Raw genomic sequence first — 27846 nt, 5'->3', positions numbered from 1 at the left:
TTGTCTGCCCCCATCTGCTAACCTAGACCTGGTCCTGGAAGCTTCTTGCCTCTGGACAGTCTAATATAGGCCTAGGATGTTTTCAGCCTCTGAGAGTTGCTGCTGAATAAGCTCACCCTTTCTGGTTCTTTCTGAGCTCTGGCTGGCTCGTTCAACTCAGCTGTTTTGGCTTAACCTCCTTCCCCAGCTGACTTACTCAATCTGGCTTCTCCGGGCTTCTCCTTAATTGCTCTGCTTGACCGAAAACTATTTCTGCCTATCTGTTCTAATCCTCTGACTCCTTCTCATTCTCTGGCTCATTCCATCTTCACCTGTGTCTAGCTTGTTCTCTCTTCAATCTGTCTCTGTAAAACTTTCCCCGTAAAACCGCCTCCCTCTCCCTCTCAACTCTACTGTATCCTGTACTGCACTCTCTCTTCCTGTATTGGTTGTCTGTCCCTTAAGTAGCTTCCCTTTCCTCTCTCATCTCTCATCCTATTTTGTCAAACCTTTCTCTGACACTCCTCACTTTGTCGACCACTCAATTAGACATCACTTTCAAACACAGCAGCTTCCTTCTACACTCACTTTAGCTTCATTGTTTGGGATTAAAGGTATCTGCTAAAGGTGTGTCTGTATTCCAGCCAGAGGGATTAAAGGTGTGTGCTAAGGGCTGACCCTCAACACAACTAGAAACAGGACTTTTCAGTAGATAACACAGTCTTAGGGTTCACAGTGTGACCAATATCCTGCAGCAATTAAGAATATTTTTATTTACTCCTTGACACTTTTATGTATGTATAAACTGTGTTGTAATCATATCAGCTCCCCTCTCCGCTCTCCCTCAGTCCCTCACCAGGTCCCCTCTCACCTCCATGTTTCTCTTTTTTGTGTGTGTGTGTATTCTACTGAGTCAATAGTGCTTCCCACTTGTACGTGGGTGTGGTAGCATCCGCCAGAGCATGTGTGGTCACAGCAGTAGTACCCCAAAGGAAAACGACACCCCCCGAGTAGCCATAAACTTCCAATAGGTCCTTAGCTAGGGATCGATTAGCTTAGTGGTGCTTAACGAGCCTCTCCCCGACCCATGCTGAAATGCTGATCCTGTGCAGCTGTTGTGAACTCATGAGTGTGTAGTGCCAGGGAAATGTTAGTGATCCCCCCAAAACCAGACAGGAACTGATCTGATGTAACTCATAGCAGGGTCTTCATTCTAGCTCAGGCCCCTCTAATGCACCGCCTTCACGCAGGACGTTTTGGTGGTGGTGGAGCCCCAAATGTGTATCTGGACAAGACTTTATAGTAAGCAGCAAGCAGGGAGTATGTGTGCAAGCATCTAATTAGAAAGCTACTGTGGCCTTTAACATAACTGACTGCTGCTGGGAGTCATATCATAAACTTAATTTTGGCTCCCCTCTGCACTGGTGGTCGTTAGGCAGGGGCTGGACTTGTAATTTGGGGTGCAATTTGTTAGGGGAATAACCTGGAGACACTGGTCTTATTGAGGGTGTCACCTGGAAACACTGGTCTTGTTGGGGATTAGCTTAGAGACGACTGGAGCTAAGCTCAAGTTTTGTGGGGGGTGGGGGTGGGGGGTACAACTTGGGAACTAATGCTAGGTACCAGCCTGTTAGTTTACCTGAGTTGAAACTTAGATAAGGTTTTCTAAAATGGAGTCTAAACTTAAAAGATTTGGCATCTCAGGTGCAACAGTCATGTCTTATCCAGAAGTCAGAATTTCATAGCTCTCTCATCTCCATCTTCCTGCTCTCACATTCTTTCATCTTCTCTCTCCTCAATGTTCCCTGAGCCTTGGTGAGATTGATACAGTTGCCTGTCTAGCGATAAGCACTCAATGGCCACTTCTTAGCACTCTGCCCATTAACAGCCGTCCATTTCAGACAGACACTTCTCTCACCAGGGTTAAGGGTAGCCCTAATCGATGGGTATAGACGAATACTTAGAAGGCAGTTTGACAACATGTCCACTTATCAAGACAACAGTAACAGGTTCCCACTAGGACCCGTGACTCCCATAGCCATGGGTTTTGAATCAGGTTTACAGTTTTCAGCATGAATTTCTTTCTGTAGAGCAGTCCTCAAATCCAATCAGAGAGTGGTTGGCTGCCCCACAGTGGCAATGTCAGTGGCACACTAGTGGGCATATTTTGCCTCGAAGCTTGTAGGGTTCAACTCTAGGTAAGGCCATGTATGGCTTTTCTTCCCCAGCATCTTTATGAAAGCCAGCCCGCAGGGAGCAAACTTCCTGGTGAGCTCCAGCTTTCTTTCTATATGTCTTTAGCAGTAGAGTCTTACTATACGGTTATGATGAGCAACCAAAAGTAATGGTCATAGCCTGTGTTGCTGTCACAGCATCTATGGGGCTTCGTTGACCAACAACTTCTTATAGGAAGCTACCCCACACCTGACAGTGGCATTTTCATCTAATAACATATGTCTTCTTGCATAAGCAAGATACCCTTTTTCACCAGGCTTGTCTCCTACCAGTCCAGATGATGATACACCTTGAACTTCAGTTTCAACTCTTTTATCACCTTCAAACTAGCTTCCTTCCAGTGGTACCATTCATGCCCCCTCCCCACCCTAGCATCCATCCTGTGCTGTGGATCCAGTCACTGAGACACTTCTCATACAGCTGCCCTGTCTAGGGGAGGGCACATAGAACTAGTTCGGTGACAAATGCAACAGTTGGAAATATAACTCCATTTTCTTATGAGTCCACATTCTGCATTTTTGAGCCCCCACCTCCTCTCTGACATCATCCACAGGCTTATCCACATACCTTGGTGGTGAAGACTATGTTGTGGTAAAATGAGGACTCTGATAGCCACATCCATCTCAGCCCTCATCTTTCTCAAGTAGAACATAGGGGAGGTGAGTGAGAACCCTCAGTGGTGCTGGCATCCATCCAGGCTCTGCTCCTGACAACATCTGCTGACCTCAGTCTGCCTAGGAAGTAAAGTGGGAACACCTCACTTGTGCATGTAGCCACTGGGTTGGTGTCTATAGCTTGCAGGCCTGACACACAGTTTAGAAACTAGTCCTTTGTGTCCATGTCTTCCTGAAGCTATTTCTTTCCAAGGGCTCTTGGCTAAGACCTCCTCAAAATGGTAGGTCACAATTCCTGGTCTAAACAATTCAACTGAGGCTCTATGTTTGGGAGATTCTAGATTGTAGCAAGCCGACAAAGCCAACCACAACCATGTCTTTACCTACCTGATGCTATTATATCTCTTCTCTCCTCTCTCCTCCTCCTCTTCCTCCTCCTTCTTTTCTTCTTCTTCTTCTTCTTCTTCTTCTTCTTCTTCTTCTTCTTCTTCTTCTTCTTCTCCTCTCTCTTTCTCCTATCATAAAACAGGTCTATAAACCTGTTACCCTATACATGCTTCGGTTTCTTTATTCAAATTCCTGTCCTAGGACAGATTGGTGTGTGTCAAGATTAGAGTAACAGCCCTCATTAACCTAGATATTGAATGTAATTTTTTTTGTCCATTTCCTTTTTCTCTGTCCTTGTGGCTTACAGACATGTGGCTGAATAAAGACGAGTCTTGGAATTTCCCTCAAGACTATGACCCAGAACTGATCAAGGAGGAAAAACGAAAGGAGTTAGAAATGGAGATAAGGGTTCAGGTATGCCTACACTCACCTCCAGTAAGGGGACGGGGGGGGGGGGGGGTTGACGCCATTTACTGCAATGACTACACTTTTCACAGCTTCCAAACTGATGGACAAGTCAAGACTTTACCCCGAGGACACACAAGGCAATTCATTTGAACACATCATATGTCCCTTGCATTCTCTCCTAGGTGGATGAGCTTATGAGACAGGAACTGAAAAACCTTAAGCTGGCTGTGAACAGAGAGATGGAAATCCCACCCCGGCAAAAGAAAGGGAAAAAGGTGTGTGTCAAACAAGCAGGGTCAACCACAGACAGCAGTGCCTGCCGGGCAGGTGGGTTGCACCTAGGGTGCCTTGCATCACGTGTGGTGGTTTGAGTAAGGATGCCTTCCCCCCCCCCTCCACCCCACACCTGGGCTCATATATTTAAATGCTTGGTCATCAAGGAGTGGTTCCACTTGGGAAGGATTGGGAGGTATGGACTTGTTGGAGGAAGTACGTCACTTAGGGCTGGGCTTTGAGATTTCACAAGTCCAAGCCAGACCCAGTGGCTCTCTCTTCTCCTGCTGCCTGTTCTACATATTAATGTAGAACTCTCAGCTATTCTCCAGCACCATGTGTGCCTGAATGCCCACCATGCTTCCTGCCATGATACAGGACTAAACCTCTGAGACTCTTAGGAAGCCCCAACTAGAGACTTTCTTTTATAAGTGTTGTCTTGGTCATGGTGTCTCTTCACAGCAATAGAACCCTAAGACATCAAGCATCCCTGCTTTTTGCAGATTTCACTGTTCATCACCTAGTGCTCAAAGATAAGGCCTTTATGTGGAATTAATCCTGCCATCAGAATGGCTCCTCCCCAGGACCAATCCATTACAGATTCACAGCACCCAAGCCCTACAAGAACGAGTACTATCAGAGGGACACAGCAAATGTCCCAATCCCTCCTCCCCTACCTGTTCCTGTAGGAAAAGCCAGTAGCATCAAGTCGGGTTTGTGAGTAGGAGAATCAGACTGAAAGAAACTGGGAAGATCAACTCTTACGTTGTCACAAATCCATCTCATGGTGGTTTGCAGCAACCAGGGAGACTGAAGGATGTACAGTTTGCTCCTTTAGCCTCCTGTTCCCACCATTATCCCTCACAGACAACCCTGCCACTGGGCCAGAATGCCCAAAAGACAGTAAGTCCAAGATTCCTCCCTGGCAGTGTTATCAAAGATACAAGAAACCTGTGGCTTGGAGACACTAAGCCACCCAGCCTGTGACTCAGGAGCTCAGTTGCACTGTGTTGAGTCTTGGCTCCTCAGGAGACACATAGTCTTAGGATACCTATCTTGGTCCATTTTGTGCTGAACATATGGCTTGACTCCAAGTCAGTTAGGTTGTCCCTTGGAGCTCTGTTCTAAAGATACAACTTGCTGGCCTGGTGTAGTCCCCTCTCTTTACAGGGACACCTCTGGATGCCCCTTTTCAATTCCTTATGTATCTTTATCTATAAAAAAAAAGAGTGTGTGTCCACAACTAGACATGAAAACTACACTGATCTCAGTGGGAAATGTATTCCAGAGGTGACCATAACCTCCTCTCAGAGGGCAGGCTTTCTCCTCCTCAGCAGCCAAGCCCAGGGCCACACCAGTCTTATTTCCCTTCTCTGACCCCCATCTCATTTCCTGCAATCTACAAGATGCCACTGTGTCACAACAGGCACCGGGTGCTGTCAAGAGCTAGAAGAGTTTGTACAGTTCCTTTTTGTGTAGCTAGAAGAGTTTGTCCCAGCTCTGGTGACCTAAGGATGAACTTCAAGACAAGCTAAAGCTTAATTGGTAACAACTGGCCTTATAGGGAGACTACTAGCCAGCGATGGGACGCAGAGGAGGACAGTACCTGACAGTTTCTAGCACTTGCTGGAGGTGGTGACTTGGATCTTATCTAACATCCAGATCAGTCCTTTCTGAACACAAGTCTGATGTGGACATTCTTCATTCATACCCTCTAATGCCACATCTGTCTTTCAGGAACAGACAATAGTCTTCCTGCCGGAGGTCTTTGGAAACCCCAGAGTGGCTCTTGTTTCTTCGCATATCAGGGCACTCTGGGGCATGTCTTACTTGAGCTTCAATAATGGGTGGGTGCTGTATTCACTGGGGACACCTTGTTAATATCGTTCTTCTACTTAAGGGCTATGAATGTAGGAATGTGTAGACATTAGTAACCTTCTCTGGCTCATAGCAAACCCTAATTGTATATTATTGTATGGATGGACTAATTGTTAAGTCTAGCTCCTCTGTGGGTTGGGGCCTATAGACTCATTTGAGTATTGGAATGTCACACTCAGGCCTCCAGAGAAAGTGAAAAAGATAGAAAAGTAAGTTAAAATAAGTTTCCAATAATAATAGAGGAAGGGAGAGTTCTAAGCTATTTTTTTAATTCAAGGGACTTTCTGAAGGGTTAGGACTTTTTTAAAAATTCTATTTATTTATTTAATGTATGTGAGTACACTGTTGGTATCTTCAGACACACACTAGAAGAGGGCTTCGGATCCCATTACAGATCGTTGTGAGCCACCATGTGGTTGCTGGGAATTGAACTCAGGACCTCTGGAAGAGCAGTCAGTGCTCTTAACTGCTGAGCCATCTCTCCAGCCCACTTCTAAACTAATTTTTATGAGCCCTCTAGCATCCTGAAACCAAACCCAGATAAAGACAGAACAATAAAAGAAAACTAGGCATCAATATTCCTGATTTACAGGGCCACACATATCTCCAAGAAGAGAAGCACTAGCAAACTGAATTTGCCAACAGTTACATGCGTTTTGCTGCAGGGCCATGCGATGCAAGGACATGCACAGATAGGTCATTGTGCCCACCACACTGATGGGGTGGAACTGAAAAGCTTGAATCACTCATTGTTACGATCGTCTGCCTTGGTCTTCTGTGTCATTTCAGAGACACGGGAAAGAATGTGACAGTTCAATATTCCTTCGTGAGAAAAACTCTCAACAAGTTCAGTATAGAAGGAATTGACCTCTATAGAGCACAGATGTGTTTATCAACCCTATGCTATGTTCATAAGAAGATACGGACAGACAGACAGACGGAGTGACAGACAGGTGGATGTATATGGAGCAGGACAGAGGACCCAGGCAGCCCTGTGCACAAATACACAGGACTGATTTTTGTCAAAGACGCAAAAGTGATTCAAAGGAGAGAGGAAGCCTTCAGGACTCATCTACTTGCTCGTTTTAATGACATCCTTGCTTATTTCTTTCAGAAAAATAAAGGGGGGAAAGGCCGAAGAGGGAAACGGGGAAAGAAGGAAAAGGACCTGACAGCTGACAGGTGAGGGGTCTGTTTGTTCAGGGGACAAACGTGGGGAGTGGACAGCAGAGAAAATAAGAAATGCAGAGATGTACCCCAAATCCCAGAACAGGCCTGGGCAAGACAGCCCCTCTCAGCTCTACCTTCTGGACAGAGTGTGGGGAGCAGTGGGCACGGGGGGAAAACCCTATACAGACTCTAGATTAGGAAAAAATGTGCAGCAGGACCACCTGCCTGGAGGTAAAGCTGCCTGTCACATCTGAATTCCAGTAACTTTTCAAAACTCTAATATGTTCATGGAAGTCAAGGGGCTGATGTTTATTAAAAATGGCTTAGGAAATAACATCATGAAACCTCAGAACATACAAGCTGAGGTTCTTCTGGACAGAAAGGGCCTCCTGTCCTTTACAGCATCAGCCCACTCCCCACCTACCCTCTCTCCATCCTCCTCTCCCCATCCCCTCACCTCTCCACCACACACACACACACACAGAGAGAGAGAGAGAGAGAGAGAGAGAGAGAGAGAGAGACCACCCCTGTGCACTCCTTTCTGCTTGCTGAGGGACCTCGTACAGAGATGCAACGAGGCTGAGTCTCCAAAGGAGGGATGTTTACGGTCCTTGAGTTAGCCCAACTTCAGACTAGTACCTGGCTTTAAATGCCTGTGTTTTGTAAGCTCAGCATGCGAGAATGCAGACATCACAGTGTCAAGTTCAGTTAACACCCTGCTGGTTGGAGGCCAGGCACCGTTCTGAAGTACCCTCTCTCACTGAGTTTTGCTCACAGTGGACATGAGTGACATCCGTGGGGGAAAGAAGCCTACCTGGATTCTCTGTTTGTCCCTTTGCAGTCACTCCTGAGGTAGCCAGAGTACCCCACAGCTGGTGCTCACTTGGAAGTAGCCCCCCTTGAGGTTACATTGTTTGGCTGGCTGGTGCCTACAGGAGTCCTTGGGTCCATTTTGAGACCCCAGTGCTCTCATTCATGGAAAGACAGACATCTATCATTGCATCAATGTTGAAACTGCCAAGACAGAGATACATGGTTGTTTTGAGGAGGTTCTGGCCAGGCAGACCCTAGAAGCACAGGTGTGTTTCAGGGGCTTTTATATCGTGACTTCCTCCTATGTTCTTGCCTTGATTCCAAAGCAGAGTGAAGTAATAAGAAACCAAGAGCTAATACCAGGTCCTTCCATATGACCCTGCTCCTAGTGAAAAGTATTCACCCACCTTCCTTTGCCTTTGAAGTATCACCAAATACAACGGTGCTGACCAGCATGGCCGCAGATGGATAATGGACAATGGCTGCTAGACACTGAAGGTGTTCTGGCATCCTTCCTTGCACTTGAATCTGTCATAAATAAATCAGAGGCAATCTGTTCTAGTTTCCTTTCTAATACTATGATAAAAACACTCTGACCAAGAACAGTTTAGGAAAGAAGAAGGCTATTTCAGCTTAAAACTCCAGGTCATAGTCCATCATTGAGGGAAATCAGAGCAGGAACTTGAAGGTGAGCCTGCTTGTTGTTCCACACAGCATTAACTCCAGCCAAGTCTAGGACCACCTCCCTAGGAAATGGTGTCACCCACAGTGGGTTGGACTCTCCTATATCAATTTATGATAAAGATAGTTCCCCACAGGCCACTCTGATCTAGATGACCCTTCAATTGAGACTTCCTTCTCTGATGACTCTATTTTATTTTATTTTATTTTATTATTTTATTGTTTGTTAGTTTGTTTGTTTGTTTGTTTGTTCTATTTATGTGAGTACACGGTAGCTGTCTTCAGACACACCAGAAGAGGGCAGCAGATCTTATTACAGATGGTTGTGAGCCACCATGTGCTTGCTGAGAATTGAACTCAGTACCTGTGGAAGAGCAGTCAATGCTCTTAACCATTGAGCCATCTCTCCATCTTCCTCTGATGACTCTTAAGCTGTGTCACATCGAGGGTTAAAGCTAACTAGAACACAGCTCCTGGGTGAAAAGATATGAGACCGTGTTTTCCATTCATTTCAATGTCCAGAAATATAAATCTACTGGCAGCCACCTCATTCCTTCAACTTTAATCCTAAAGACCAGCCTCTAGGATCCTGTTAGCTCTGCAGTAATACTGTAAGATAACTTCTGTTTCTCTCATCAAACTAAGAAACCTTTAAACCAGTAAAGTCATTATACTTTAGGGCCATTTTCAAATTGGAAATTCTTGTTTCCATATCAGAAGTTCATTTAACTATGAAAATAAATCCAAATACAGGTTTGGGTTTGGAAATTCTTAATATAGTTTCCTCATGTTAGAGAATCGTTTTCAGTTTCGTGTTAATATTTGATGTCTACATTGCATATTTACATTAAGCAGGTATTCCTGTGGAAATATTTGGCACTTCTGTGACATTGTTTGGGTCCTGTCACTCCAACTGTCATAGCAATCAAACCTTCCTCTGTTGTCCACAGAGGGTACAATATTTTAAGTATGATTGGCAAACACAGACCCAGTCAATCGAGGCCTAGGGTCTCTGAACTGAAACTTGCCTGGTGGGATTCAGCTTGACTCTAACGTAACATTCTTTAATTTGTTTTTAAGATCATTTTAATCATGTTCATTCAAACTACTGTACAGTGAGAAAGCTTTTTCTATGAAGTTACAATTTTTATTTCCAACAAATAAAAGGCAAGACTAGGCTGGCAGGACAGAGAAAGCGAAAGGATAAGCTGTCCCAGAGGATCTAATTGAATGATATTCAAGCTTAACCTACTGCATGTCTGTGAGCCAAACCCCAGTTAACATCATCAGGGAATTCACCCATCAGGCAGAATACCGTGACTATCATTTTCAGCTGTTATAAATTATCCGTGTCCTGGCTGTCTGCCCAAGCCCCTCTTTGACAAGTGTGTTGTGGTGGTGGTTTAGGCATGCATATATAACACAGAACCACACCCTCCCAACACACACACAGCTTTGAATAACTTGTCTCCACATATGAATTATCTTCAGACATGAGTTGTGGCAAACACCCTTCGTCCCAGTACTCAAGAAGCAGAGGAGGCAGAGCTTTGTGAGCTCAAGACCAGCCTGGTCTACATAGTGAATTCCAGGACAGCTAAAGCCACATCATGAGACCCTGTCTCAAATAAAACAAAACAAAACAAAACAAAACAAAACAAAACAAAAAGTATCTTCAGGTGGGGCGTGGTGGCATGTGCCTTTAATCCCAGCACTCAGGAGGGAGAGGCAGATGGATCTCTATGGGTCCAAGGCTAAGTTTATCTACACAGTGAGTTCCAGACAGTCTGGGCTATATAGAGAGACCTTTTGCTCCCCCCCCCCAAAAAAATCACTGGGACAATGGCTTGGTCAGCCTATGAATCAGTGAGCTTCAGGTTCAGTGAGAAACCATGTCTCAGAAAAACAAGGTGGAAATAAATTGAAGAAGACAACCGAAACCAATCTCTGGCACATACACAGAGACAGATAGACAGAAAGACAGGAAGACAGAGACAGAAAGACAGACAGAGACAGAGAGAATTATCTCCAGTTTCAGCCATCCTTACTCCTTGTAGATATTAAACCACTGTACTATGAAGTTAAAAAGAAACAGAAATTTCATGAAGGCTAATGATCTATGGCTCACAGATGCTAACTGAAAATAAAATCCCAGGCCCATTGTATTACTATTATCAAGTAATTTCTAATTCATAGTTGGACAATCATAAAGACTGATGGAGTCATAGTTGGTCTCAGATGCCCACAAATATAATTCTTATTAATGGGAAACATCTAGTATCTACATGGTTGGCTGAAAATATTGTTTTCAAAAAGCCTAATTTATCGCCAAATTGTAGAAATCTTTCAAAAGCGCATTTATTTGCATACATGAAAGCATACGTCAGAGCAGCTGAGGTCGAAGTCCTAGTTTGTTAGTGTATACTGATGACAGAGACAATGTACTTTGTCCCCAGGACCATCGAGTCTCTGTACCAGGAGCTGGTTGAAGAAGGCCTGCTGGTCCAGGCTCTGAAGGTCAATCTCTCGGATTACATTGGTAAAGTACACCAAGCCCAATGCTTGCATCCGTTGTCACATGGCACTTCGTGGGCTTAGAAATGCATTTCTCTTTTCAAACAGAAGATAGGTCATGGTAGCTGCTTGTAGACTGATTTTTAACCTGGCGGGCGGTGGGGGGGGAGGACTCTGAACAAAGAGGCTCCTTGAATAAAACCAATCCCTTAGTAGGGCAGAAGCCAGTTTTTTCAACCCAGTAGCAGACTCCCCTGGCCAGTTCTTTCTGGCATGACCTGATGTGAAGAAATGAATGGGTCATGCATTTGTGTGGAAACGTATCGCCCCTGCGTGCTTCTCTAGTGCACAACCCTTTCATATGAGGTGTTCTTTCCAGAGTCCTTCACTCACCAACCTCTGATTGGGTGTAGACCAGCCAGCCAGATGGCAGGGGCTTTGGATAGCACTTTGATATTGATCATTACCTCCCAGATCCATTTCTGATTTGGGGACAGACCACCTCAGGTCTGCAGGTTTCCTTCAACAGGAAAGCTGAACAGACTTCCTACATTGAGGGAACTGTGGTCAACCACGTGCGAGATGTTCTCAAACACACCACCCAACACTGGGAAGAGCCTTGACCTCAGTATAGTTCAGCCAGTTCATTTCTGTTCTTCTCTCCCATCCTTAGAGTTATAATGACCAGTTCTCACTTGTCCTCTGGCACACTGGTTTGGGGTTTTTTATTTTCTTGGTTAATTTAGCATTTTTACAGAGGCGTCCCTCGGCTGGCCCTGGGTAACTCATGCCTTGAAAGATACTTGCTCAGCAGCCTGATTTTCCTGTATGTGGACAGGAGAGCAAATGTGTGGACCAGGTCTCTGAGCCTCCTCCTCCAAATGGGAGAAAACAGGGACCTCGTACACAGCAGGCTGCATAGCCAGCACACTTCAAGGACCAGGGTGACATGGTGCAAGTGCAGTGGTGAGCGCTTGACAATGTTAGAGCCTCAAGTGTTAGAGCTTCTAGGCCCTGGTGGTTTCCTCTTTCCTCCTTAAAACCCCAGACATCATCCACACCACCGCAGGTCAGAGCTGCCCTCTCTGCCCCTGCCGAGATACCAGGCTGCAAGCACTGGTCCCACGTCCAGAAGCCCAGGAGAGCAGGCTCCTGGCCAGATCTCAGGTACCAAGAAACAAAATATCTAATTTGACTTGGCAAACACTGCATGGTTGATGGTGTTCAAACGTGCTCCTTTTGACTAGCCCATATCCCACCCTGGAAGCAACAAGCTTTCAGGTTCACAGGCAAAGTGTTCTGGGCACTTCTCCAATGCAGGCTCCTTTGCCACAGTGACAAGGCTGGATGTCCAGTGCTCGGGACCCCTTGATCAGGATAGGTATGGTCCATTCCTGCCTCAGAATCCTTGTCCTTTTTCTGGTTCTTTTGATGCCTCCATTTCTGCTACTGTGGATGGAAATGACAGCAGCAGCAGCCTCAGTGAACAGATGCCAACACTGAGTGAGCCACACCCCAAGTTCTCAGCCTTTATTAGATGCTGCTCCCGCTAGTCCTCTGCCTATGCTGTTGTCACCTTCATTGGTGGGCTTGGGGTGTCATCAAGAAAAGGGCTGGTGCCTTTAGAGCGCCCTGCACCCCCATCCCCCTCCTACCTCACATCTACTCAGAGCACCAAGAGACCCAGTCACCTACAAACAACTCAAGATGCTCCCGAGTGGACTTGGCACACCACGGCTCAGCAGCTGCAGTGAGTAATGAGAAATGGACCAAAGTCTTCTTAAAGCCAGTTCCATTCTCCTTGGTGCTCATCGCCTCTGCTAAAGCCACAAGCTTCCAAAACTCCAGTCCTAGAAGCTGCGGAGTATCCCGGCACTGTGTACAAGCGTGATCTCGCAACAGAGTTCACCTGGAGATGTCTCTTAGGTCATTTGATATTTGTACTCTTTTGGAAACTGAAGAGCCTGAGGCAAACACAAATGCAGTTCTTCAACATTTCCAGAAAATTTTTATCATACATCATTAAGGCTGGATTTTAACTCTGTAGCCGCATAGTAGCTGGTTTGTCCATAGAGAGCCATGCTACAAGCTGTCCCTACCATGTGTGGTGAGCACTCAATGTCTGTGGTGTGCCAAGGAGCCCTGTTTATGTTCATAGACCCTCCTGTGTGCCTTCACCCCTGGTCCTGAAGGATTTCCTTAAGAAGCTAGATTACTGGCTGTGGAGAATGGTCAGTCAGTAAAATGCTTGCTGTGCAAACACGGGGATCTGTGTTCTATCCCTGGAACTTGTAGAAAACAAGCCAGGCGTGGTGGTGCCTCCTAGGGCTGGGAAAGTGGAGACATCCAATAAGCCTAGCCTGCCTACTGAGTTCCAGGCCAATAAGAGACCCTGTCTCAAAACAAAGGTAGATAGACAGCTTCTGGGGAATAGCAAAGATTGACCTCTGGCCTCCAAATACACACACACACACAGGCATTTTGATAAACTGCTTCATTCTCCATTCCTTTCTTATAGCTATATTGTATAGAATGGAAACTCGGATGCCGATCTTGTGTTGATCTCCAGGATCCTTTGTGTTTCTGGTTGCTTTCAACTGTGCTCTTCCACGCTGCTTCTCTTTGTTTTGCTCACTCCTGTGCCTGTGTGCTACGGCTGTCTTAACCCATTACAAGCCTAGTAGCTTAAACAGTAGAAATGGACCAACTCTCGGTTCTGCAGACTGGAAATCCAAGTTGAGATGTGGCGGGGTGGGTTCCTGCTGTGGCATTCGGGCCCCGTCTCCCCTGCTTCTGGTGCTCACTGCCCTTTCTGGTATCGCGTGATGTGTGGATGCTTCACCCCATCTGCACACTCATCTTTGGGTCCTATCCACCCTCCACATGTGTCTTTCTCTGTATCCAGTTTTCCCGCTCCTAGACGGACAGGAATCCTGCTAATTTTCAGGCCCCTGGTGGACCCATTATCCAAAAGCATCTTCACGGATCCTCCTCCCGGGTAAAGTCAGAGGGTGAGAACTGGGCTTGAGAATGCCAGTACACAGATTGTACTAGAACTGAGTTCAGCACTCTGTGCACGCCTTGTTTCTCTTTCAATTGCTGTGCATTTCCTAGCCCTGTATCACACCCTCTATCCCTGAGACCTTCTCTCCTGCTTCCATCTTTTCTCTCACAAGATCGGGTGCTTGGGCAGGGGATCCAGAACTTCCGGTACCCTGACTTTGTAGATGGGAAGAGATAATGGCTCCCACTCTGGGCATCCATAAAACACAGAGACGTGCTTTCAGAGTGAGGCTCCTAACTTGGCAAACAGCCCCGGCTAGTTGGCTCCTTGCCTCTATCAGAACCAACACCCACTAATTTAATTTAATAGAATTTGTTTAAATAAAATCTGCTAGGTTCCAGAAAATATGGTCCGCCTGGATATTAATATGGATTTACACAAGCAAGAAAATTGAGGTTGCTTTCACTGCCCCCCTAATGTCGTGTTTACTGGCAGTAAGCACTAGATTTAACAGTTGCTACAGGGTCTCTTTCCCTTCTGGTAGAGGCTAAATTAACCATTCTGCTATTTATTACCTGCTCGTTAAAATGCAGGAGTCTCCGGATCCGTAATGGAAGTGTCCACTATCACTCATTCCGCCAACCAATACAGTTGTCCTTGCCAAGGGCTTCTTTTTTTTAATGCTGAGAATTTGGAAGGCTTCCCTGCACAAGACAGAGGCCAGTCTCTCGGTTTCAGCTCTAATTTTCCTCACGTTTGGGAAATGTTCTAAGCACTGGGCGTCTTCGGCACTTCACACACAGGAATGCACTCCTTGCATCTCTCTCTCTCTCTCTCACACACACACACACACACACACACACACACACACACACACACACTGGGGTCAGTGAGCACCTAAAGTAGGGAAGACACATCTGGGGAGTGAATGGGACAATCAAATGCCCTGCCTCATTCTGGGGGCATCTTCTCTGTGCATTCAGAAACAGATCACGGGAATCATAGCAGTATATAAAGGTCCATCCTTGTGACAAATGGAGACAGCCAAACTAATTTTCTTGGTGACCTTATCTAAATGAGTTAGAAAATAACACTTCAGATTTATGGCTAGTTACAATTAAGCCCTTTGATATCTTTAATTAAACCTGTAGAGATTTATTTCTATATTATTCCTTTGGTAACCCTTTAAAAATGATAAAAATGTAAATTAATATTGCCCTCAACAGGAGCTGTTTCTATTTGTCCTAAATTAGACTCAGACTCTTCCTCTCACTGTGCTGCTCGGGCACACAGTCCATGTGGCCCTCACAGGATTGATGGTGGCACTTTCCACCAATATTAGACATAATCTTTCAGAGTCTGAAAAAAATTCCTGCAATATTTTAGCTTCTTTGTATGTCACTCAGAACTTTATCTCCCTTCACACAACCCAATAGGGTTTTTTTTTTTCTTCTTTTTCTTTCTAAGTGATTCTGAGTGACCAGGCTGGGGACCAAACCCAGGGCCTGGAACATGCTAGGCAGACAATATTATTTTTTCCACGGGAGATTATTGCAACAGTTCGCGTAATTTGCCTTTTATCACAGCTGGTACAGCCATGCTTTCTTGCCTGGTTTCTCTTCAAACCTTATCTAAGAAAAGATGCCCTGGGTTCATTCTGTGGCTGAGATTTTAAAAATCAAACAGATAAAAAACACCTCTCTTACCAAAGGCAACTTGGGGAAGAAAGAGTTTATTTGGTCCATGCTTCCAGGTCTCAGTTTATTGTTGACAGGAGTCAGGCAGGAACTCAAAGCAGAAACCACTCATGGAGGAGGACCTCTCTCAGGCTCACCGTTCTGGCTTTTGCTCACTTACCCATGTTTGGCTAGCTTTCTTATACAGCCAAGATCACCTGCCTAGGGAGAGCACTGCCCACCATGGTCTCAGGCTTCCTACACCAACCCCTATACACATACATGGTCACAGGTCATTCCTTCCCCCTTGATGACTCTAGGCTGTGTCAAGTCCACAGTTAAAGATGAGTAGGACAGACGTGCTCCCCCATGGTAGCTCTTCCATGTTGTGTTTGCATTCTCTTCCCGTTCGTTTTTCAGACCAGTGTGGTTTCCCATTCACTCATCCATGTTCCCTTCCTCCCCAGGTGAGTACAGCTACCTGGGGACAACTCTGCGCCAGGTGGCCATAGAGCCCATGCCCTCCCTCCTGGATGTCAGACAGCTCATCACACTGTATGGAATCTTGCCTCTGGGTAAGGATGGACCATTCTCACAAGCTGGGACAGCTTCTTGCTTTGATGGTACTTCCTGTTTGACACCATGAGGGTGTTTCCCGTTCCCAGCTGAGGGTGTGAAGCCTTGTCTCTCTTCCATAGTGCTTGCCCAGCAGAGAAGGGCATGCTGGAAAGAGAGCTTCTGTGCCATCTCTGGGTCTGGTTCGAATTACAGCAATCAGCTGGAGAGAGATGGCCTCTGTGAAGCCAATGAGCTGAGCCTGAGAGCTAAGGTGGCTGGGTGCCTTCACATACTACCTTCTATGGCTGGGACCTGATCCCCCACCATCACGGACCCTTATCACTGCTGAGAGTTCCAGCACGGTTCTTCAGACACATCTCTAGAGTGTGCCTAGGGATGCAGGAGGCATGTAGCCCCTTCCTTCCCTCTGTTGGGTGGTTGCTGCAGGAGGGCAGCCCAACAACCCACAGAGCTCTGCCTGCCCCTCTGAAACTAGAAATCAGGGCTTGTTTCACCTACTTCAATAACTCTCCCACTTTGACTTAAGAACCTTAAGTCTGTTGGCAAGAAAGCTTTAAGTCCTCTCCTGACATTACGTCAGAAGTAGTAAATGTAATCTGGGGGCAATATAAATGTACAGGTACTATATTTCATACTGCATCACGTACCAATATAACACATTGGAGCCCAAGATTTAATGTCAACACACTCAATGTGTAACATTCACAGGGCCAACTTAATAAAACACACTGAGCATCACACCTTATTGTAACATAGTGGAAGTCAGAAAATGCAACGAGCCAGTAGGTGTATAAGAAACCCTTCCTTCCACACTGGTTGGTTCCCTTAGCTCACAAGTCCCTGCACATGTGGTTTTCCACCCTGCTTCAAAAGGACCCCACCCCTGCCTCCCTTCATCCCATTGTCTTGGAGAACCCTCCCACTACCACCCACTCCCCCCATCCTTCCCTCACCCCACTCCACGTCCCACCCCAATCCTGTGCTGTCTTCAACAGCTGCCAAGCCCTCCTGACCACAGAGTCAGCAGGAGAGCTGGCTCTCCTGAGGGAGTTTTATGTCACCTGTCAAGATTGCAGATACAAGAAGCCCTGTGCACAGATATGCCTCCAGGTGTTTAAACTTCATATGTCACCTCCAGCTGCCCGTGAAAGCAACCTGGGGAGAGGCTGGGGTCTTCTAGCACAGTTCTTGAACCTGCCCCTACACACACACACACACACACACACTCATAGGGGAATCCTCACATGGAAAGTGCCTCCTATTAGAAAAGGAACGAGGCAAGGCCTTAGGGGCAATGATTGTTTGGATCCCTTCAGTGTGGCCGCTTGCAGAAACCCACACAGGCTAGTGTCTACACCCAGTCATGAAACAAAGCCTAAGTGGCTAGGACTAGGGTTGAGGCCTCCTAGACCCCTCAGAGTATAAGAGAAAGCCCAGAACGTGTCCAATCAGGTCCTGGACAATCCAGAGGACACAGAGAGAGTACTTTCCTGAGCAGGTGTGGGTCGTTGTCTGAAGAAGGTTTCTATTTATGGTCATGTACCCTCCGAATCCTACATCTCCAGATGATAGTAAAGTTAGGGAGAGACGGAAATAGGGTCAGGACCCAGAACACCAGGCCTCTCTGCAGTCCTCCAGACCTTAGACAGATGCTATGCCCAAAGCTAGAAGTGTCCCAAATCCCTAGACCATGCCAATGGAATGAGGATCCCTGGGTTAGCTGGGTCCCAAGCACAGGGACCTTCCCTGGACCACCCTCTTCACCTTCGAGTGGCCTTGGGTGATCTCTCCCTAGAAAATCGATGCCCTGCATTCAAGTCTGGCACATCCTCCCCGAGGTCCGATTCTCCCCGAGGTCCCACCCTCCCTGAGGTCCCACCCTCCCCAAGGTCCCACCCTCCCCAAAGTCTCACCCTCCTCAAGCTCCCATCCTCTCCAAGCTCCCATCCTCCCCTCCGCCCTTCATTCCTGCCACCTCTCCCCAGCTGTCTCCCAGCCCTGGCCCCGGCCAGCACCCTTGACAAGCCTACAATTCCCATCCACCTTTCAGATAGTCACTGTCAGCAGTCTCCTCACCTGCCCATCACTGTCCCCTGACACCTCACCAATCAAAATGTATGCTGCTCCCTGAAGACCAACCTGATCAGCCACTGTGCCTCCATCACCAGGACCCTTCTCACACACTGCTCCTGGGATGCTCTACTCCAAAGTCTCACATAGATGCCCCCTTCTCCCAGGGTCCAGATGAGACCCCTACCTGAGTTTTAGCTTCTCCAGCATTTGTGGATCTCGAGGTTCCAAGCACGCTTTGCCTCCGGTTGCGAGTTCAGCCCCATCCTGGCTTCCCATTGCAGGCTCATCTCCTCGGGGTTCAGCTTCCTTCTGACCATAAACCCTCAGCAGCACAAGATTTTTCATACTTAAAACCCACCCTACTCAGCACAGGAGCTCCCGGGGCTTGCCAGAGCCACACCCAAAGCATCCTTCCATGTCCAAGAATGAAAGAGCCATTCTCTCTCCTACCATCAGAAAATTGCTCCTCCATCACACCATGTTCCTGTAACCCCCTCTGATCACATAAACCTCCGTTATGTCACTGGAAAGAATATGTAGAACACTGAGTCACTCTAAAGAGACATTTCTGACTTTCAAACAATAAAGTCTTTTCAATGATACTTGGAAGGAAAGGAAAGGGCAAATTATTTTCAAACAATAAAGTCTTTTCAATGATACTTGGAAGGAAAGGAAAGGGCAAATTATATTGAGCCAGGCATGATGGCACATGGCTGTGATCCTAGCATTAGAAAGGGAGAGAGAGAAAGGATCAGGCCAGCCTGGGCTATAAGGTAAGAACCTGTCTCAGATTTTATGATTAATATTATTAAAGTCACATATTAATAGCCAAGACATAGGTACCCAGAGTCTCCAAAACCAGGGCCCTTTGAGGACAGCTACTCCCCTCCCCCACTAACCAGCACTAAATTCCATGCACCTTGTACCTACTGAGTGCCCACTCTGTTCTGCCAGCCCAACCCTCGCCCCATCTCATCTGCGGTATAGACTGTGCAGATGAGAATAGACAGCAGAAACAATGATAATCCAAGCTGCTCTATTGCCAAGTGCCAGGTGACCTTTGATCCTGACAGTCTGGGGTCAGCTCAGGCGGCTTTGCCCCCTGGCCTTGGCCTTTCCCTCTGTCTCATACGCTTCAATACATATACATAGTAGAAAAGAAGGGTCCAAAGGAAATGAACATGTCTCAGCCAACCTCATTGTCTGTCTCTCTGCAATCTGTTCCACCACCTCCAAATAAATAAATACATACATACATACATAAATACATAAATAATAAAATTTTTAAAACAACTTGGTTAAGCTATTATAGGAATGATCTTTAAAATTATTAGTTTGGGAAAAAAATGCAGGACACCAGGGGAGGAAAAGCAGGCCTAGAGGAGCCCAGAGGCCCCAGAGCCCATTGGGGCAGAAGATGAGCCTTAGGCTTGACTTGATTTCCATGTATTCACCATGGCCGCAGACCCCTTCACACAATGCAGCACCCTAGCATCCTCATGCTAGGCACACACTCTGGTTTTCTGGGCATACTCAACAGCACTGGCCTATGCCTTTTCCAGGGTCTGCAGAAGTGCATGAGAGAGCTCCCTTGGTAAAGTCACTGCTATTGGCTGGACCGTCAGGAGTAGGGAAGAAAATGCTGGTCCATGCCATCTGCACAGAAACAGGGGCTAACCTTTTCAACCTGTCTGCCTCGAACATCGCTGGGAAGTACCCGGGCAAAACCGGCCTGCAGATGATGATACACTTGGTCTTCAAGGTACGTGCCATGGCTCTCTCCTTGCTCTTCCAAATGACACTCAGTTCCTGCAGGTCACTTTTCTAGAGAGGCAGACACATCTGTGTTGAGCTCCCCTTTCACCCTCCCATACATTAACTTATTTCCAGATCTGGCCGAGCATCCTACAATTAGAAACAGCTTCTTTGGAGCATAAACACCCTACTGTGGTGCCCAGACCTGACTCCTGAGGCCACAGGCTTCCTTGCTGAGATGCCTGTATGTCTCTTGGAAAATCAAACCCACGTTTTACCTCCCCAGCTCATCTTACTGTCCTGATCACCTTTGTACCACTCATGTGGTACAAATTACAGCACTCCATTACTCTCTGAGCACGAGCTCTTTCGACAGGTCTGAAGGGGGAAACTTCAGAGAGCTAGGCCCAGGATAGGAGGGTCAGAGACAAGGATGACACAGGGTCACAGACAGCATCTCAAAGGACCAAATGCACCGCCAGTTCTGTGACCAGTTAAATTCTTAACAGCCCCTCTGGGTCCCATCACCAGAATGAATGAATCTTAAAGAACTCAGATGTGAATCTTCTATACATTATATGAAGATTTTGTAAGATGTAATTTCGATCTAGCTGAGGATGTTGGGGTTTTTCCCCTGCTGATCAGCTCACCTTAGCTGTTACAGTGTCAGCTTTGACTATAGAATCCAGTGTGGCTGCACACAGCATCTAGGCTGGGCACTAGGCTGACTCTGCCTTCTCAGAGCTCTAAAGTATGGGGATGGTAGAAGTGAGTCCCTCCTGGGGATGCTGGTCCAGTACATCTCAGATGAGAGAAGGTAGCAGAGGGCTTTGTTCCCTCAGCTGCCTCTTTCCACAGGGCCATAGAGAGTGTCACTCTTCCCTTCTTCCATGATTGTAGCAAAGGAACCCTACAGTGCAACACTTCTGGTAATGGGATGCCTACCTGATGTGTTCTGTTTGTATGGCTCCTCTTGTAAACTATCTCTTGAGGATATTGCCTACTTAGTATGAATGGATGGGCAAGCGGGTGTGTGGTTTTGTTTGCATGTATGGGTGCACTTGTGTAAGTAGGGGTTAGCATGCAGCGGTGTGTGTCAGCACCTGTGAAAATGGAAGGTCAACCTTGGGCGTCATCCTTCAGATACCATCCACTCATTTCAAGAGACAGGGTTTCTCTCTGGTCTGGTCTCACTAGGCTGGGCTGGCTAGCTAGTGAGCACCAGAGATCTGTCTGTCTCCACCAGCCCAGCCTTAGAAATAGAAGCAGACACCAATGCCTAGCTGTTGTAAGTGGATACTGACTGACGGGTGAGCCAGTTCAAGTCCTCATGCTTATAGAGCGAGCACTATCTCACTATCTCGCTATCTCGCTGGCTGCTTACCTTCCATGAGCTATTGGCTTTAGAGTTTGTTAGAATTATTTGTATATCCTAGATGCAAGTCTTTATCACACATGAATTGTAAACCATCAGCATTTCCAAGCACCTAGCTACCCCCGGACATTCTTGTGCACACTGGTGTGTATTCTGTGTTGGTTAGTTCAAACCGTCAACTTGACAACACCTAGAATCACCTGGGAGGAGAGTCTCAGAGAAGAACTACCTAGGTCAGATGGGTCTGTGGGGATTATCTTGGTGGTTAATCAACATAGAAAGTTCTAGTTCTCCATTTACCAGGCAGGGGGTCCTGAGCTGTGTAAGAATAAAGAAATCAAGCTGAGCATAAGCAAGCAAGAGAGCAGCATGCATCCATTCCCCTCCACTCCTGACTGGGAATGTGGTCTGACTAGCCACACTTTCTGCCTTGCCTTCCTCGCAAGGATGGACTGCAACCTAGAAGTCTAAGTCAACTTCTTCCTACACTATGTTGATCCCCTTTCCTCCAACCCATCCCCCCTAGAGCTGAGGTCCAAACCCAGAGCCTTTTGCTTGCTATGTAAGCACTGTACCACTGGGTTAAACCCCAACACCCCACCTTGTAGTGATAATACATACCTTTAATCCCTGGGAGGCACAGACAGGCAGATCTGTGTGAATTTGAAGCCAGCCTGGTCTACAGAATGAGTTCCAGGACAGCCAGGGCTACACAGAGAAACTCTGTCTTTGAAAAACAAGACAATGAGCCCCAACACCCCACTTTACTGTTGCTTTTAGTCCAGATATTTTATCACAACAACAGAAATGAAACCAACCTATTCACATCTCACAACAGCCTATGGACACAGGCATGAAGTGAGGGAAAACTGGGTTATAGTGTTGCCCTGAGATGCCCAAAGTCTGGCACCATCCTCCATGTTTCATAGCCTGAGTTATGAGCACACAGAATGTGCCTGGGTCTCTTCATGCCCTACACGGCTCCTGGTGTGACTCTTGGCACAGCCAGTGACCTGGTTGTTGTGTTCAGCTTGTTAGAAAGTGAGAGCCCTCGTCTTGATCATAGATAAGTGATTGCTGCACTTACCAGAATTATCACAACCGGACACCATGTGGACAGGAGATGCTAGATGTCAGGCCATTAAAATGTAGAACAGCATATCATCTGCCTAGACCTCTTGGTGTTGGGCGCCTGACACATACCTCATTAGGTTTCACCTTCGTTGTGTATGTAGCTGATTAATGAAAGACCCAGAAGTCTCAGGAGTGGGAGTCATTCAATTAAAGATGCTCCGAGAGGCCACTGCCTCCCCATTCCCCCACTCCCTACCCCAGCATGACTGACAGAGCAGCTATCTGCATTTAATTAACCAGAGGAAGGCAGGATTAGGAGCCTGCTTAGGCAAGTCAAGGGCAGGAAGCCTGAGGATGTGGCTAACTATAGAACCTAGGACCCAGGCCATGGCTCAGCAAGACTGACTTCTGTAGAATTTGCTGGAGGTGAATAAACAACAGAACCCACCAGCCTGCACCTAGACTCCGGGAGATGCTGGCTCTTCCCTGATGGCCCATAGCTCTTTTCTTACTCCTCCTGCACAGTGATGCAGCTAAAGGCCAGCACAAGAGTGAGGTCCTAGGGAAAGAGGGCTATGATGGCTGCTCAGCCAGGAGGTCACATCTAGGTCATGCAGACACGCTAGCCTGCAGCCATTGAGCACAGGATGCCCAAAGCTCTTAGACCCAGTCCCTTCTCCAGGAGACGACCCTGCCCATATGTGCTCTTCTCCAGAGCTCGTGCCACAGTTCCAAAGGGAGCCAGACAGCTCTGCTCCATAGCTCCTGGGGATGAGGACTCTGACGAATAACTTCAAGGCACTGCTGTTATGTGCGGTGGTGTGACTAACCTAGATCTGTGAAGAATGTGACATATATGTGACATGGGCCACACCTGATCTCAAATTAGCTGACTAAATGAAGAAAGGAAGGGGCAGCTGCAAAGATGGCTCTGTCAGTAAAGTGCTTGCTAAGCATTATGAGAGCTTCAGATCCATCCCGTGTATCCACACAGAAAGCCAGCTTTGGTCATCCCAGCACCGGGAAGGTGTGGTCAGAAGGATCCCTGTTGCTTGCTGGTCTGCCCAGCCTAGCCTCATCAGCAAGCCCCAGAGCCCAGTGAAAAGTCACGACTCATAAAGACAAAGAGGATGGATTCAGGGAATGATATCTAAGGTTGATCTCTGGCACCACGTGCACATGTACATACATGCGTGCATGCACACATGAGCATGCACACGCACACAGGCATACACAGTGCGGGAGTGAGGAGAAAGGAGAATTGGGAAGAGGGAAAGGGGGACCAGAAACAGGGCATCATGTACAGATGGTACAGCATTGGGCGCGAAAATCAAGGGGCCTGGACCCTGAGCATAAGTCCTGACAGAGAGTCTGTATGAAGGCCAGGGTCACCTCCCAGTGTGTTGAAGGCAGTTTCAGATTGAGGGGTAGGGTACAGGTGGATCCCCAAACCTTTTCCTGTGCATCTACTTGGCTTCTAGCAGTCTTAAGTCAATGGCAGGTTTAAGCAGGGTGTGTGGAGAGTGTACTGGACTCATCTCCACCACATACCGCCTCCACCACCAGCATCCCACAGTGCGCATGTGCCATGGTCCAGAACCCACAATGCCGTGCCATCAACATTACAAGGCCATGCTTGTCTTCCACTATCTGAGCCTTCAGCACTTAGTCCTGGGGGGACAGAGTCAAAGGGGAGAACATCAGAAAAGGAGCCCAGACAGAACCATGAGAGAAAGTCCAACCCAAACTGAGGCCATAGTAGCTTGGAAAAAGGAAAAGAAAACAGAAGAATGATAAGGTCCCTTGGCTACAAAGCCACATGGTAGGTATAGCTGTGTCTAGCTCTGGGGAGAAGGGGGTTGAAGAGGGTAGAAAAAAGGGAACCCATTCCTCCATGGTGGCACCAGTTATAACTGCCCTCCAAAGAGTTCCAAAAGAGAAGAGAGCATCAGACTGTGGGCACAGGCATTGCCATCAGCGTGTGAGGGGAACACACTGTGGAATTAAGTCCCCAAGTACAGAATCAGAGCTGTTGGTGTTGTAAATGAGGGTGTGTGTGGAGGGGAGGAGGTGACCTGTGGCCAGGCTTGGGTGGAAGGATGCTTCTCCACCCTGGACACACTTAGGGGGAAGATGAAGTATTGATTTAGTTAACCCTGCCCCGGGGGGGAGGAGGGGTTACTTGTGCCTGAGTCTTCAACCCATATATATCCTGTTCTTCCCAAGTTGCCCCAGCATTGCTGCAGCCTGGAGTGAGCCCTTCAGCCCTTACGTAGAAGAGTGTGGACTGGGAGGAGCAGGGCTTTCAGCACAAAGTCACCACATGTGACACAATGCCCCTCCATCTGAACCCTTTCCCTTTATGTAACAGCACCGTTCTGTCCAGTTCCTATTAGCGCTGGCCTGCCCACAACCCGGTGCCCACCAGAGTGAGCAGCCATGCCATGAGTCCCTGCATCCCTGCTCCTTCTCCTCCTCTCCCCTGCCTCAGTTTACCTCCATTTCATCAGCCAGGCTTCCAGTTTTAGGATACTTCTGCTCTTTTGTTGGTGATAAGTTTTAAAACAAAGGTAGTCTCTTGCTAGAACCTGAAATCACTTCCTTGACTGTATACAATGTAGCACAAAAAGATAGCAATGTGTACAGAAGAGAACGCCCTCACATACTGCTCAAATGGACCCCTATTTAGTAGGGTAAATTTAGAATGTGAACTCCCCCCAGTAGCCTGAACCCTTCCATTCCTCTCCAACATGACAGCACCTCACATACAGACCAAGGATACTACATACCTGGCAGGGAGGGGTCCCACTATCAAAGGTCCCTCCTTCCTGCCAAAAGCAGATATCTGACCATATCCATGGAATAAAGAGCAAACACTTGAAGGAATGAGTGTATGTGGTTCCAGCTTGGTAAACTGAGGCAATAGCTTAGAAAGCGGTTGTTGGGCTTTACTGCTATTTTCCTAAAGTTCTCCATATCCAGAGAAGAACCCTAAAACATCCAGGGCTCATGTCTGTAACTTAATGTAACATGTTCTGACGGCTAAGCCAGTATGTTCTGAGGTCTGATGCCTGCGGTGACCATTGGGCAGTGTGCTCAGAGGACTCACAGAACTCAGTAATAGAGGCCTGCTTGTTTTGATGAAGATCAGGCTTGGTCAGTAATTGACATAGACATTTGATATTCGATAGGACTGAAGAGCCCTCTGCTGGCCACAGAGTGAACTGTCCCACAGGGCTTGAGAGGTTCAGTTACATTTAATTGGCCATGAGCTCAAACTATCTGCATAATTTAAATGAAGCTTCTCCATAGCTAAGTGAAAATTAAAAGAGCAAAAGAGACCATTTTTCATTAGCAAATTGTCAAATCTCTCTCTCTCTCTCGTTAATTCTCACACACGCAAAAGGAGTATGGATTAGCAGACCCAAGTTCTTACCATTGGTAAACAGAGCCACCAAGGGAGAGACAGATAGACAGGCAAAGATTCTAGAAGGTTGAGAGGCAGGTAGAGCCTCCAGTAACAGTGAATGTTGGGTTCTTAAGACGTGCAAATAGCATAGGTGAGACCCTGCTGTTCCAGCCATTCGGACATCCTCAACTCAAGCCAAAGGAGCCATGCTGAGCTGAGTCACCTGATTGCTCCGTTTGTTGTACCTGGCCACAGTTTGGTATGAATCGTGATGGCTTTAAAAGCTTTTCTCTCAGAGTGGAAACAGCCTGGCCTTGCACTTGGTGGGTTAGCAGACATTCAATTTCATCACAGAACTTCTACGCCACTGAGGCCAGAGTCACCTTGCACAAATGTCCTGGCCCTATAATGGCTTACTGATCTTCAGTGATTAAGTTGGTAGAATAATGCAAGATTGTGTTGGAAGGAACATGCCCGTTCCAGCAGGCAACTGGCCACATTCACCCTGGATTATCTTCGGCAAAATGCTTTTTAAATGATCAAATGGCCTGTCTGCAGCTCTGACCCCAGTTAAACAGTGAAGGGCACAGATAGGATATGAAAACACAGTCTAGTATTGTGTGCCCTTTCAGCCTCCATCTGACAGCTACAGGATCTTGTAAACAACCCGCATTTTTAAACTGATGGGATCCATGCAGTGACCATGAACACTGTGAGGCCAGTAGCAGCTGGACCTGCTTCTTCCCAGAGTCATGTTGCTTGGAAATACAGCCCAAAGTGGGTAATAAACTCCATCTAAGACTAAACACTAGCATGAGATTGAATGCCAACAAGTGCCACAAGAGAAAGTGGAAAAGAACTTTGTAGAAAGAGACTGGGCCTGGCATGGCCTTTTGAAACCTCAAAGCCCATCCCCAGTGACACACACTCTCCCACAAGGCCATGCCTCCTAGCCCTTCTAATCCTTCTCAGATAGTGCCACTCCCTAATGACTAACGACTCAAATTACGAGTCTCAAGGGGCCATTCTTATTCGATCCACCACAGCAGCTTTCAAATTTTGCAAGGTGACCTAGTTGACCATTATTTATCATAATCCCCAAGCCAGAAATTTATCTACAGCAATGCTGATAGCAAACTTAACACAGAGTGACCATTGTGGCCTTGTAGCCTAAGCTGCTGTTTTGTGACAAAGCTTTGAAAGAATATAAGAAAAAAGAAAATATGTGTTACGCTTTTAACAGGTGGCAAATTAATGACCCAGGCTATACATGCTTTAGTCCCCTTGTGATGGTCCCTACATATTCACCAGGGGTGGGGGGCGATGTTAACAGATGGAGCCTCCAGGAGGCTGCAACCTTAAAGCCACACAACCCATGGTGTGGCTTCTACAAGGCCCTGTCCCTCCAGAAGTTATCTAAGGGAATATCAATCATATTCCCCAAATGCACATCTAAGCACTGGTAGACCTAGGGAAGGTCAGAAACTTTGTTCAAAATGTGTTCAAAATAAGGTTAGAGCCAATGAATGATATAGTCCCTCATGCTATCATGATGCTAGAGAAGTACGTTTTCTATCTGGGGTTTGGGAGGTGGGTGCCTTCGAGACAGTCCACATAGCAATGCTCACAGAGCCACGGAACCTTCCCATCTCTGTGTCTGATGTAACAACAGGGACTGCCTGAAGACAGATGTGAGATGGACAGAGTCAGGGGCTCTGTGCTCTTAGACTGCACTGGTGAGTGCTGCAGTCAGAGACCTCCTCCTTAGCAAGCATGTCTGCCCAGCTGCTCTACTGTGTCCAGTTGATACAGTCTTCAGAAAAATCCAAGAGGATCCCCACAAATGGCACAGTCTAGGGGTCCTGACTGGTTTGTTTTCTCTGCCAGTCAAGGAAATAAAAGGCAAGAAAGATCTGAAGAGCAACAGGCAGCAGCAGAGAAAACTCAAG

At 47.0% G+C, this 27846-nt stretch overlaps 1 protein-coding gene across 1 annotated transcript in view; it reads left to right on the top strand.

Moving 5' to 3' along the window:
- Positions 1-27846, top strand: part of Drc11 (dynein regulatory complex subunit 11) — a 120295-nt gene that overhangs the window by 68619 nt on the left and 23830 nt on the right. The window contains exons 10-15 of the mRNA XM_021165896.3: positions 3523-3629; positions 3806-3898; positions 6889-6956; positions 10895-10977; positions 16100-16207; positions 19847-20046. Coding sequence (XP_021021555.1) covers positions 3523-3629; positions 3806-3898; positions 6889-6956; positions 10895-10977; positions 16100-16207; positions 19847-20046 — 659 coding nt within the window. The remainder of the gene's footprint in view (positions 1-3522; positions 3630-3805; positions 3899-6888; positions 6957-10894; positions 10978-16099; positions 16208-19846; positions 20047-27846) is intronic.

The sequence above is a fragment of the Mus caroli genome, unplaced genomic scaffold (genome assembly GCF_978045245.1).
Source record: "Mus caroli unplaced genomic scaffold, Mus_caroli_1 scaffold_1, whole genome shotgun sequence".
Lineage (NCBI taxonomy): Eukaryota > Metazoa > Chordata > Mammalia > Rodentia > Muridae > Mus > Mus caroli.
This window is presented reverse-complemented; position numbering and strand designations above follow the sequence as displayed.